This window comes from Nicotiana attenuata, unplaced genomic scaffold (genome assembly GCF_001879085.1).
Source record: "Nicotiana attenuata strain UT unplaced genomic scaffold, NIATTr2, whole genome shotgun sequence".
Lineage (NCBI taxonomy): Eukaryota > Viridiplantae > Streptophyta > Magnoliopsida > Solanales > Solanaceae > Nicotiana > Nicotiana attenuata.
In genome coordinates, this window is record NW_017670545.1 from 522,496 (window position 1) to 536,717 (window position 14,222).

The following is a 14,222-nucleotide window of genomic DNA, read 5'->3' on the forward strand; positions in this document are numbered from 1 at the left end:
TTGCCATTGAAAAAGAAAATATAAAAAAGAGTCTTGCTTTCAAAAATAGTGTATTTGCCAATGAAAAAGAGTTTTGTTTTCGAAAATAGTTAGTTTTATTTGCCCGAACTACGCTGGTTTGATTCTCACCGGATGTGAGATACGTAGGCAACCCTCGTCGGGTCCAACCACCCTTTTTCAAAAATAGCCAAAAATACCAAAACTTTAATTCTTGTCAAAATAAGTCGGGTGCCGCCATTCTTGTTTAAAATAAGCCGAATGTCCCCAAAAGGGCACCAGAAGACTATTTTTGCAAGAACAACTACCCTGAGTCATTTTTGAATGGTTTGCGGGCACAGCCTTAAAATCACCCTCCCGGAAGTGCTGAGAGGCCGTATTTGCAAAACCAAGTCTTTGCTTTCTTAAATAATTTTTTTGAAAAATAGCCACTTTTCTTTTAAGTCACAATAAGTCAGCTTTCTTTAAATAGTCACACTTTTCCTTAGAACTCCTTGTCGAGGATGACCCAGTTGACATTGAAGCCTTCTCAGTCTTGCGCAGGCCCGTGGCGATGCCGAGTGATGCCCCGCGGGCCCCAAGGTTTGAAGCTTTGATGTATTCCTAGTTAATCGAGTCTGTATTTTTGTTTTCGAGTCTGTTTTTGTAACTCCCCTTTTTGAGAAAAAGAAAAACAAATAGTCTGGTAGCTTTTGTAATCGCAGTTGTTATTAATGAAAAATTGAGAAAAGAAAAGAAAACCTATTAAAATTTTTATCCGAAAACAATGCTTGTTCTGATTATTTCATTAAAATTGGTTGTATTGTATTATTAAATCCATTATTCCTGAATAATGAAAAGTCCCATTTTCTGAAACAACCGATTTGGTATGGTGGGATTGTTTCCTATTTTTCTTTCCAACTATGCCCTTACTTATTACTCCACAATTTTATTTTACCCTTTACCTTTTTTTCTATTTTAACTCCAAATCTCCAACCTATAACCTACTTTGTTTTTTCCAGAACTTCTGCTGCCAACGTTAAAGGTGTTTTGCCGCCTTCTGTTTTATTTTTTCTCCTAATTTGCTTGTAACTCGATTCTAATTAGCTGTGCTCCTTTGTTTTGCCTTCTTCTGTCTCGCTCCTTTGTTCTGCTTTCTTAAGGAGGATTCCTATGTGTGCATGTACAAAATTTTGCATATGTCAATACTATATGTGAATATTATTCAAAAATTCAAATAATTTTATGCTTAATAACAAGAGGTCTTTCGCGGAAAATAATGTGCATACATTACATACATGTAAGCCATCTTGTTTTTTTTTTCTTTTTTCTTTTTTTTTTTTTGCGTGCGCATAGAATGGTGTGGTTAGAGGCGGACCTATGCTTAAAAAAGAGGGGGTTCCGAAACCCGTTAACTTCAGCAAAAAATCTGAATAAATAAGTGTATATATGTTAAAATTGGACATATATTTTGTTTGAAACCCTTAATATCAAAAGTCTGATGGAAGTACTGGTTGAATAATTCGCTCATGTGCTATTCACCACCTTCAAATTCTAGATCCGCCTCTACGTATGGCAGTGGTAATCTGTGCTATTATTAGACTAATCAAATGAAACTTTGCTTAGCCTAGTCTTTTCGAATGGAGGTTTCATTAGACTGATCAAATAATCTTAGTATACCATATTGTATTAAAATTTAATGCTTTAATTTTGATACTTCTACTCTTTTTGGTAATTGAACATTTAAAAACCTAAAAGTTCACTATGAAGAAGAAATTTCAAGTGTAGAAATTTAAAAGAAGAGACATAATTTCAACAATGAAATTTCAAATATCATTACCTTCAATTTGTTTCAGTATTGGCTAAAGCCCGTACTTTACAAGAAATATCATACAAATTTACATGACAAGAGGGATTTTCCCACTGTACAAGTTCTTTAATTCCCTTCTCAATCTCTTTAGTCTCCTTCACAAGATTATCCATACAAAAACCAAATGCACTCAAACTTAAAACCAAATCTCCCTTGAGTTTCTCATCATTTTTACCACCTTTTAATATAACATCCACAACTTCATTTGAATGTTGAAGAAAAGAAACTAAGTTTTTCTCAATTTCCTCTTCACTTGAAGACCTTATATTATAAGGGGTTGGTAATTTTCCCAACTCAAGATCAATTGCAACTTTCTTCTTCTCAAATTCCTTGTCAAGTACCACAAGTGATTTTACCAAACTAACCTCCTCAAAACATTTTGTATAAGAGCCAATTAAATCCTTAAAAAGCATGAGGTCAGCATCTAGTTTTTTCACTATTGTTTTCCACATATTATTGTCTATTTTCTCAGATTCTTGTTCTAGGAATCTTAGTGCTTGTGACCCAAAAAGTAAATATTCCACCATTTTTGATAATGACCCCATAAGCTTACCATAGCAAGCATTACTAAAAGGCAAAAACCAGAAATTGGGCTCTGCGTCAGCTTCCGCAATGAATTTTCCTAATTCATTTACGTGGAATTTTAGCTTCTTTTGGCTTTCTTCTAAGCTATTTTTACTATATGAACTGAAACTTATTGAGTCAATGCATTCATGCAAAATTCCAAAACTTTTGGAAAGTTGGATTTTAGCTAATGTAGAAGCTCTTGTTGGTTGTAACAAAATTTCCACCATTATTGAACATGATAATCCAATGAAAGTTTCTGTAATTCTTGCTATGGCAAATTCACTTGGGGGACCAAATCCTTTTCTACCTAGAATTAGTACTGCCCCGATAACAGCAGAAATCCCACCTGAGCAAAAAGCAAAATGAAAAAGATTAGATACAGATCCAAAATTTAAATATGATTGATGGGTTAAACTTTCGATTTTAATATATGCTGCTATGTTAATAATTTTTCACTTATATACCTATACTCCATATCGAAAATAATGGTTCAATTGAACCCATAAAATGTATAGTGCATACGCCTTTGAAAGAGATTTTTTACCCTGCCCCTTTTATATCTTAAAATATTCAAGAATTAATCTAAATAGTCGGCCACCTGGTTAACTAAGAATAGTCGACAGATATATATGATATTTGCAATTCATGTATATTAATATATGTATAATCATGTTTAATCAGTATATAATCAATATATACCGGCTAGAAAAGTAAACAATAAACCCAGCCAGTTAGTTGTGTTAACATTCCTAAAATATTTTGCATTGGACAAATTTCATTACTCGGGGTCTTTTGGTTGGAAAGATGTTATCCCAGAATTAATTATCCCGGGATTAGTTATTCCATCTTTCCATGTGGATTAAAAAACACTATAATCCCGGATAACTAATCCCGAAATTAATAATACCATAATTTTCTCCCAACCAAACATGGGATAAACTCTTCTTAAATTTAATTCATGGATTAGTTATTCGTTATCCGAAATCTCAACTTAGTACTAATATATATATAAAAATTTTAACTTTCGTAGCAAAAAAATAAAAAAATGAGGAAAAGAAATTCCACCTGCTTGGCCGTACATTCTGCTACGGCTCAAAAAGCTGCTGACAATGAACCAAGGAAGCAGAGACAAGAACCTTGTTTGCACAAATCTTTCAAAGAGAAAACATCCTAAGACACCATATACTGTTCCCAACACTGTCCCTTGAGCTTTAACATTTGCAACTTTGAATGTTGCTTCTCTTGTTGCTGCTAAGCTTATTGCAACCGGCAACCCAGCCCAAAATCCATTGTCCTTACTATAAATAGATCCAAAGAAAATTGCAAGGCCTAAAGAAAGTGAGAGTTTGAAAGCAGCCATAAATCTTCTGCTATTTATAGTAATTGCCAAATTGGTCCATGTCTTTCTCATATATCTTTCTTCTTCATCTTGTTTCTTGGATTCTTTTTTGGATGAAAGGAAAGTTGGTTTGTTTAATAGGAGTTTAAGGCAAAAAAGAAAGAATAAAGAAGGTAAATCTTTTTTGGTTGGTTGAATTGTTTGAAGTGTTTGGAGGAACTTTTCAGCATTTTCTGCATTTGATTCTGGGACAGTTGCTGACTCAAGGGAAATGTTTTTGACTTGCTTTGAAATGTGTTCACTTAGTGTTTCTAGACCATCTTTTAGCTCTGAGTTAAGAATATCAAGTGGAAATGGAGGAGATTTTTCCAATGCAATTTCCATTCCTCTTAAGGGTGTTTGAATTTCTTCAAATTTATTTCCTGGGTTGTCCCCATATGGTCTTAAAAACTTGAATGGAAATCTTTCCCACTTCATGCTTTCCTGTTAGAAAAATTATTTTTGTTAAAAATGAGGACAAGTTTAACTTAGAATTACTACTGAAATAGTAGTTAATAGTAACTATCTTGTTCGGACTCTCCGAAAATATTGTTACACCCGTGTCGGATCCTTATTACAAAATACATTATTTTTGAAAAATCCGACATGCATCCCACGGCATTTTTGACGAGTCCAAACAACATAGGTTAATAAATATGAGTAGTAGTTTATCATGGGAGCTTACTTGTTTGGATTTAATTGCTTGGAGAAGTTTGGGTCCATTGTTAACTAAGGACTTGGCTTGAGAAATTAAAGCAAGTGCAGATTCTTTGTCTTCAGCTGAGAATGCCTTCACAAATAGATTAATCCTCTCCGAAGCATTTTCCACAAAGAGCCTGCTTTTCTCTTTTACCTGTAAACATTAACCAAAATCTTGTTAAAATAAACTATTTATTCACATCCGATATATATATATATATATATATATATATATATATATATATATATATATATACACACACAATCTCTTGTAGAAGACTATAGAGATTATATATATACGCACTAGGTAATCGCACATCACACAAGAGATATAAATCATACTAGACAAGCCCGGTGCGATGAGCTCTGACTGAGAGACTGCTGGTGACGGGAATTAGTCCAAGATTCACCCAACCAACTCAGTTAACCCTTGTGAGCAGATTAAATTATATTGATACTGTAAAAATATACTGATTTTTTGAAGACAAAGTGCATGCTAATGTTGAAAATGAAACGAGTAATAATACATTTCACACTAACTTTCATGCCATTTAGTCAAGTAGTGATCAGTAGTAATTAAACTCGATATACCGCTAGTGCGCGCCCTACTACTTTTATTTTCAACAACCACGAGAATTAAAGAGAAGTTTAACAAAGAAATAATTCTAATTCTCACCTCACAACAAGCAAGGTTTGGATAGGGCAACAGCAATGCTAAAACACAAGCTCCAACTCCAACAGCAGTGCTGGCCGCAACATGAATCGGATGCATAACCGGTTCAGTTTTTCCACCATTAATATAACCTATAACGTACACAATAACAAGCTGTCCTAGCGCTATGCGCTTAGCTATCAAGTGAGTGTTTTCGGGTAGCACCACGACAAACGCGCTTAGTGCCACGGCAATAGCCGTGGTACTAGCCATGAGCCGGGCCGGGCCGATCAACCAGAGGCTCAATATAGCAGGACAAACACCTTGGACCGTGGCGTAAAGCGCAAGCCAACAACAGCGCAAAGTGTCACCTAATGTTGCATTAGTTATAATAAGAATAACAGTAACGTAAGAAAATGCTGGGAATGCGACTTGGGTCTTGAAACATTCTGGCCCGAAAAGGGTGGCTACACCAACTATGGAGCACGCCAAGGCGGTCCGAAAGGCGGACGCTAGGCATGTTCGCCACACAGCTCTAGCTCGAATGGATTCGAAGCTAGAGGTTGCCATTTTAAAGAAATGAATCTATGATTTTTGGAGAAGATGAATGACGTTTTTTTGGTCTTGGCTAAGTTTAGTTAAGGCTTTGAATTCCTTGTTTTTGTGACGTTCGAATGATTGGAAAAAATTGAGATAGGAGAAGGGTTTTTATAGAGTTGGATTTTGTAGGCCAGCACGTGAGAAGTGGTGGGATCCCTGTGGGGTTGGGGTACTAAGGTGGAAAACTACGCCAGCCAAGAACGTTCTATGAGAAACTAATTAGGGTGAATGAGTTCATTAAATTTAGTATTATATGGATGAGGATAAGTAGATTTTATAAATGAGTTGACAATGACCCTTAGACTATGGATTTCGTCACGATCTCAGTCATTTTTTTCAGTAGAAAATGCTACAATGAAGTAAACTTTAAAAGACAAAGGAGAATCAAGATTTTATTTTAGTTAATTTTAATCCTCATTGATCCATCCTTGAGCAAGCTCGTTCCTAGAATTATCTATATAGGCATCAGTTTTATTCATTTAAAAATCAAGGTTGAGACATCATTAAGTAAATTAAAGTCTTCTTTATCCTGACAGTTAAAATTATTAGGTGAGATAGTAACACAATTCAATATGATATTAGAGCAGACAATGGTTCTAATTCGAATCTTACCACCACCCATTATCTGAAAGAGAATTTCACATGCTGGACTATGAAAAATAACCAGATTAATTCGTACGTGAGAGGACGTGTTCATACATGTAGTCCATCTTTTCATATGTACCATGAAAACTATTGAGATTAACTCATACGAATTCTTCATGTCGCCTTAAAAAGCTTGTGGTACGGCTTGGAATTTTGTGTAACGACGTATTTATGTGGTAGTCTTGATGAAATGGCACTTAAATATAGAACTTTGGTTAGCCACAATGAGTGACTCACATATATTAACAAAACAGTTTAGGACGAGCATCAAAAGAAAGTGTCATTTTCCCTCAATTAATAGCTCAATCTTCACCTTATCATCAGTGTAGAAAACAAAGCTAAGCTTGTTGTTGTGCAACGGCGAAACTAGGAATTTCATGAAAAGTATTTAAAACTTAATATATACATATAGAAATAATTCTTGTTTTGTATATATTATAAATTTTTTTATATACCGTACAATTTTTTGATGAAGGGTATTCGGTTGACCATCTTTCAATGTATATGGCTACGCCACTGTTGACGTCCATAAGTCCAAAATCCATATGTCAAGACAATACGTTGAAGACATGCACCTTAGACCATGTGTGCCTCAAAGAGATCTGCATTATCAATTTGTTGATATTAGCAGCATCAAGGGGAGAGCTAGAGAAATAAGTACGTGTTTGGACAAACTCAGTATCTTTTTGATTAGTTTTTATATTTATATTAAAAAAATTTATTAAAAATATATATATTTTAAATAAAAACCCAATAATTAAAATGAGTTATGAATTTAGTGACAAATATAGAACAAATAAACTTCAAATTCTGGCTTACCAGCTCACCATTTGCGTCCCTAAGGAGTTCTAGCGGCAGCTTATTATCGTACATACATTTGGTACTTTCTTGTAAATAAGGGTACAGTGCCTAAAGGATTACAAGAATATCCACTAAGAATAGTTTCAAGCACTAGCAACTTCATTTACTACTGTATTAATTAGCTAGTGCTGGTTGGTATGTTACACCAAAATCATGATATTATTGTCAAAAATTTACATCTCGTTTAAGCTTATGTTATTACGAAACAATTGTCATATCTGATGATTTATGCCATTTCTTAGTCTTTCAAGTCATTTGGAAAAAACTATTACAAAGAAAATATTTTTACTTTTGGACATAAAGAAAAAAAAACAATATATATCTAGAAACTTCTATTCTTAATTCTACCTTAATCTCAAGCTTGCTTCTTGAAATTAATGTTTAGGGTTCTAATGTAGGTTACATTGTCAACACTAATATAATTAATTATTACTAACTACATAACTTAGTATGAATAAACAAAGATTAGATCTACCAAGTTCGATGGGCAATCTAAAAAGAAAAGACAAGATATCATGTTCCTTAATAGTGTCTTATTCTGCACTTAATTACAGATTAATTAAAGATTAATATCCTTTGACAATAAGATGCCAAGCATGGTATTGCTCAGACTTGATGTGCAAAAAGTTTAATGTGCTAATCACCTATTATAATGCTAAGTAAAAGAAACGCAAGCTTGTCGTACGGCTTGAGGACAAAAAACAATTTAGGTGTAGGAAAAAGCTAAATATTGAACAGTCAATATTTAATAATAAAAACATTTGTGTGTAGAAATAGTGGCATAACCTTAGGATTTCCACTATGAATAAGTTAGGTTTTGGTTGCATGCCACATGAGTTAATTGATCTTTGAAGAGGGAAAGGGTCAATTGGGACGTGGAAAAAAGACTCCCTTTTATCTTTTTTTAATATCACACCAAGTTAGTTAAAGCTAAAGATTAAATTACATACTATTCTTCTACAACTTTTTATATTCATAAGGATATAATTTTATAGTATAAAATTCTTGAAAATTCTTGAACAGACGGGCAATCCGGTGCATTAAGCTCCCACTATGTGTAGGGTCCGGAAAAAGGCCGGTCCACAAGAGTCTATTGTATGTAGCCAATAACAGTTTCTCAATCTTATGTATCCACGGATACCTCAAGCGATTGGTCTATTATCGGAGGCAGTAGCAGGGCCAGGAAGTTAAACTATACTTACAATGAAATTTTTTCCGGGTCAGATTAAATTTAAATTTGCGCCGGAAGTCCCATAGAGATAAAATAGGTCCTCAATCCCAAATGTCTAGTTAAAAATAAAAAAAGTCTTTACCCCCCACCATAATCCTGATCAATTTTACCCTAATTCTATATATAGAGAGAAAAAGAAGAGGATAGTGCGGTTTTGGCTTATGTAAGCTATATTTGGTGGTTTTTTCTTCCTTTTGGTTGGGTCCTTGTTTGGTTGGTGGAGCATTACGTTAGTTAGTGCACGTACAAACACAAGCATATCACCATCTATCAACTTTCTACTAACAAAGCTGACATCAATAAAAGAATGTAATAGAAAGGCTTCCCTTGAAATTGGTAGATTTTACATAATGGGTTCCAATATATGTATTACATTACATTACATCAAAATAAACAAGCAGAAATTTGTCGGCACTCAACCTAACTTATTCTTCCAAATGTTTATAGGGAAAAATCTCTCAATATGCATGCTGTCTGTGTAGCATAAGATGTGGAACTAGGTTACGTTGTTATGTGGTTTATTTGCTTTTTCTTAAAGATTTTTTTCTCTAACGAAAAAAAATATCAAAATTCATATCAGGATAACTGAAGTAATTCAAACTAATAAGAAGTCGAACGTTAAGTTAATGCAAGTTGATAGGTCCTTCAATTATCGAGTATATCATCGATTTCTCATACTTATCATAATAATGTTATCGATCTTTGGTGCTTATGGGAAACCCTATCATACACATTCACCTCAAGAGTCTTTGCAATTATTTGGCTTTTCTCTTTACTTCAGCTTTGAGATGATTTTAACCATCGAGGACCGGCTCAATGAGCACTTTGGGTAGTGCTTTTTTGTTTAACTATCTGACTTATTTAGAACGACGTTGAACCAAGACATGAAAGAATGCAATGCAGAAAAGAAAGGAATATCTCAACAAAAGTTAATTATTTATGGAAACCCCGTAATATACTCTAATGAGAAAGGAGATGAGAAAAGTAAAAATTAAATTCATACCTATTGTGTGTGAACTTCCACTGATACATTAGAAATACATACGGAATAAATAATAAAAAAGTTAAAGTAGTTTATTGTAAACTTAAATGGTTGTTTTAAACAACCAAATCTTTTTCTCATCAAAGGTGTTGACATATGCAGTTAGGACAAGGAAATTGCTAGGACAGATGGTGGCATATGAAGCTTTTCTTGTGAGTGTCCATTTTCTTTTTTATAGTGATTGTCCATTTAGTGTCAAGAACTTGATGTGAAGAATAAACTATTCTATTAGTATTCTTTGTCCACATAATAACCATTACTTAGGAAATATATAATAATAAAATGAAATGTTAGCTTTCGTATTAGGGAGGAAGGAGTTATAACCTATCAAAATTTCAGACTAGTTTCCTATGTCAGCTGTTTTATCTATTCAGGATCTGAAAGGTCACAGAATTTAAGTTGTTTAGGATTTTTATTTGTTAATTTTTCCTTTAATGAAATCTTAGTGCACAATGTGTAAGCGATATTTGAATATTCTTTAACATAAGTCACCTTACTTTTAACTAACATTTCTTTCTCCCCTTTTCTTGTACACGAACATTCCTAGCTGTTTCAGATTAGTCCAATAAAAGTCTTATTTCGTAAGGTTCAACTTATATAAATAAGGGTAGCTAGTGCATGAAGTACCTTGTATGTACGCAGAGTTTGGAGAAGGGCCGCACTTCAAGGGTGTAATGATGTAAGCATCATTGGCTAATTTTACGGCTTGAACCCGTGACCTATAAGTCACACGAAGATAACTTTACCGAATAACCATGCTCCAAAGCTCCCCTTCATTTTTCTTATATACATTAATAATATTTTTTTTAAAAAAATCAACTATGTTTTAATTTTGTTGTAGCACATAATTACTTTTGTTTTTCAAGTTACTAATCGAACTTTTTGTGAATAACTATTGGTAGTTATCCTTTACGTTTTCTAATAGTGTAAATATTTTTATCAGTAAATATAAAAGTAAATAGAGGTTGAGCTCAATTTATTTAATTTGAATATATATTAAAGTCCAATAGATCGAAGCCTTCGTCGTTGAAATGTATGCAAGTGGAAGCGCCGCCTTGAGTACAAAAGCAGATGTAAAGCAAATTGGAGGAATTCTTATTCAAAAACTCTTCAAATCTTGAACTAATCGAAAATAAACAGAGTCAATCAAGGTGGACAACTAAATAGCAACTTGCTTAAAAAGTATACAAAATGTGCGCCCCAAAGTAAATCCAAGAAAATGAAAAGAAAAGATAGATGCAATTACAATATAGAATAAAGGAAGTGAACAAAAGAAGATACGATCTAGAATACATAATAAGAATAAATGAAAGAAAGATGTGGAGAAGTCTTGGAATAACGGTCAAATTATCTCCTTGTGATCTATAGGCAGGGGCGGATCCAACTTTTAAGTTATGAGTTAACCTAGTTGCTTTTGCCCAAAACCTATATTTATATTAAGAAATTCACTCAATATTTATAAATTTTTAATTGTGAACCCAGTTATTATTGTATATATAACTCGAGATGGTTATAGGAACCCATAAAATTTAAATCCTGATCTATAGGTTACGGGTTCAAACCGTGAAATCAACCACTAATTTTTGTATTAGGATAGACTGCCTACATATCACACTATCTTAGAGTGCAACCTTTCTTTAAAATTTATGTGAATGCGAAATACTTTGTGCATCAAAATAGCCTCTCAAGATGCGGAGGAAGGGAAGCCTTATTTCCTCTCTATATCCACTTTTCAACGAAGTAAAATATAATCGTGGTGATCTTTTTCTTTCCGCCTTCCTTTATCATTCCTAAAAAGAAATTGTAACCAAAGTACTGCAGTTAAGAATTTGAAGTCAAACACAAATTAATGTTTGTTACAGCAGTCAAACCTTACAAAGCTGCCGATCGAACAACCAGATGCATAGTCAAATTAACAACTGGATTTCATTCATCAGTGAATTGCTTCTGTTTAAAAGATAAATTGCTTCTTAGTTTGCCTAGTCAGAGCCAGTGGTAACTGATATCGATACACATGCTAAAGTATGTGTGCTGAATCTTATATAATAAAATAAAAAAATTAAATAAAAAAATAAAAGATACTGAGAGGTCTTTAGATCCATCTCATGAGGCAAGGTTGAAACGTGTGTGTGCAGAGTTAGAGTTTAAGGTTCATATATTATCGATATTAAACAATATTTACACTCTCATCTAACTGATGTTAAAATATGTGACTTTCTTATCTTAAAACTCAAGCGGTTTGAGAGAATATACTCTTTATTACTAGTATTTAGTTGTGTCTCAACACGTAGCCTCAGATGCATGCTTAGTTCTTTTTAATTAGTCTGTATACGGGTAAAATCGAGGGTAATAAGTACCTCGATTTTCCGGTGGGTCAAACGAAGCGGAGACATGACCCCTTGGGATCAGAATCGAAGTCCGGGACTTCTCGTACCAGGGGTCGAACGGAGTGTTCTCCACCGAGCCCGGTTAGAAAACACTCCCCGAACCCAAAGCGGGCTCCTAGACCTTGGGAAGCACTACGAACGGTGGCACACGACTAACAGAAAGCCGTTATATCCACACCCAACCGAGTATCACGTCGCGAATCTCGCCCGACGTCGGTAGCATACAGTAATTGACGAGAAAGGAGAATTTTTTTTTTTGCCTTTTTAGAATTGTACTTGGGATGGAACTCTCCTACAATATAAAGGGGAAACCTTTTCATTCAATAGACATTGTAACATGCATATCAAATCAATAAAAACTTGTTTCTCTGTTTTCCAGTTACTAAGAATTTCTTATAGCTCTTTATACATATTTGGCTCCGAGTCAAGGGTCCGGTCTTGGGCAGAACTATTGTTAAGTTAAAATTCGAGCCCGGACTTAACGTCTCAACTAGTTTGGCTATTTATTTTATCTTTAATTCGTTTATCTAACGTTCTTGATTACTTGTGTCGAATCAATCCACATATCTTTAAAACCACGTACAAATTTAATTATTATTTATTTTAAGCGTAAACAGTTTGGCACCCACTGTGGGGCTAAGAATAATACTGGTGGTTTGATACATATCTCCATAACGCACTCTACTTTACTCTTGTTCTTTGAGGTCTCAATTTCATGTCAACTTAAAAATGTCAAATTCTCAGTCTGCTCATTTGAACGTTGAGGATGGGTCTGGCCATCATGGCGAAAACAACAATCTGGTGCCTAGCAATGAGGTGCCCCCTGCTGAGCTCAACATGGGGCGATAGCGCAACTGCAAAACCAAAATCGTGCCCCCAGCAGAGTTGAGCCTGAACTGCCCCGGGAAAACACCCGAAGAAATGAGCAGATCACCGAAAAGCCTGGCGAAGCTCAGTCCGGTGTCAGCCCTGAAGTAATGAAAATGGTAGGAGGCATTAACAAAACGAGTGGAATCTGGTGAAAAGAAAATCAAGGCAAATGACAAGAAGGTAGGGACATATAATTTCCGGGTTGACCAAATCTCAGGAGAGCCTCCAATATTGAAAGGCCCGGACTCCAAGAAATTGGTCCAAAAGCCTTTCCCTCGGAGCGCGACACCGAAACCAATCCTGAAGAGGTTTCGTATGCCCGATATTCCAAAATATAACGGAACCACGAATCTAAATGAGCATGTGACCTCCTACACATGTTCCATCAAAGGCAACGACTTGAAAGACAATGAAATCGAGTCGGTGTTATTAAAGAAGTTTGGGGAAACTCTGTCAAAAGGAGCGATGATATGGTACCACAACTTGCCCCCAAATTTCATTGATTCGTTCGCTATGCTTGCGGATGTTTTTGTAAAGGCTCATGCCGGGGACATCAAGGTCGAGACTAGAAAATTGGACCTTTTCAAGGTTAAGCAAAGGGACAACGAGATGCTCATGGAGTTCGTGTCAAGATTTCAAATGAAACGGATGGACCTGCCCCCGATTGCGGACGATTGGCCGTTCTGGCATTTACTCAGGGACTCAACCCCCGAAGATCCTTGGCTTCACAGTAGCTGAAACAAATCTTGGTAGAATACTCGACGGTAACTTTGGTCGGCGTTCACAACAGGTACCAGTCAAAAATTAGAGTCGAGGATGACCAATTCGGCGCCCCTTCCGGGTTCGTTAATCCTATCAGAATTGATGACAGACCTAAGAGAATTGTCGATCATGAATCAAGGCCGGTTCGAGATCGGTATCAACTATACAATGCAGATCAAAGGGGAAACAGGACCGGGCGCAACGCTACAAGAAATGAAAAGAGAAGCGATCGAGGGCCCAATAGCCGAGGCTTGATGAGCAAAAGTGGTTTTGACAGGCTGCTCGAGGGATGGGAAGATCTAAGATTGTCAGAGTATAACTTCAATGTTGACTCATCAAGCATCATATCGGCCATTCGACGCATCAAGGAGACCTAGTGGCCTCGACCATTACAATCCGACCCTACAAAGAGAGATCCTAACCTGATGTGTAAGTATCATGGCACTCATGGCCACAGGACCGAGAAGGATGCCAAGGGCATCATGCAGCCTCATAATGATGCACTGGTAATATTCGTACTTATAAACAAATCCTAAGTTAAGCGTGTGTTGATTGATGATCACTGCCGACTCGACACTACACTAAGGTAGGAAGAGTGGATCGCAATAGCTTTTACCCGAATAGTGGTTCGGGGTCGAATTTCCACAGGGAGCTAGTAGTGGAGTTGTAATGTCTGCTTAGT

General features: G+C 35.4%; 1 protein-coding gene across 1 annotated transcript; it reads right to left on the minus strand.

Moving 5' to 3' along the window:
• Window positions 1–1,792: 1,792 nt before the first annotated feature.
• Window positions 1,793–5,818, minus strand: LOC109240808. The gene is made up of 4 exons (XM_019407493.1): window positions 5,167–5,818; window positions 4,477–4,644; window positions 3,479–4,235; window positions 1,793–2,759 (listed from the first exon to the last, which is right to left on the minus strand). The coding sequence occupies exons 1-4, from the start codon at window positions 5,710–5,712 to the stop codon at window positions 1,819–1,821; spliced, it is 2,412 nt and encodes an 803-aa protein (XP_019263038.1). The 5' UTR covers window positions 5,713–5,818; the 3' UTR covers window positions 1,793–1,818.
• Between the last annotated feature and the right edge of the window lie 8,404 nt (window positions 5,819–14,222).

What these genes read in the sequence shown, in the direction of transcription:
- LOC109240808 (XM_019407493.1), bottom strand. Translation starts at nt 5,712, where the DNA reads ATGGCAACCTCTAGCTTCGAATCCATTCGAGCTAGAGCTGTGTGGCGA. An exon ending in CAAACCTTGCTTGTTGTGAG is followed by an intron (nt 4,645 to 5,166) that starts GTGAGAATTAGA and finishes TAATGTTTACAG; the next exon opens with GTAAAAGAGAAAAGCAGGCT. An exon ending in AAGCAATTAAATCCAAACAA is followed by an intron (nt 4,236 to 4,476) that starts GTAAGCTCCCAT and finishes TTTTTCTAACAG; the next exon opens with GAAAGCATGAAGTGGGAAAG.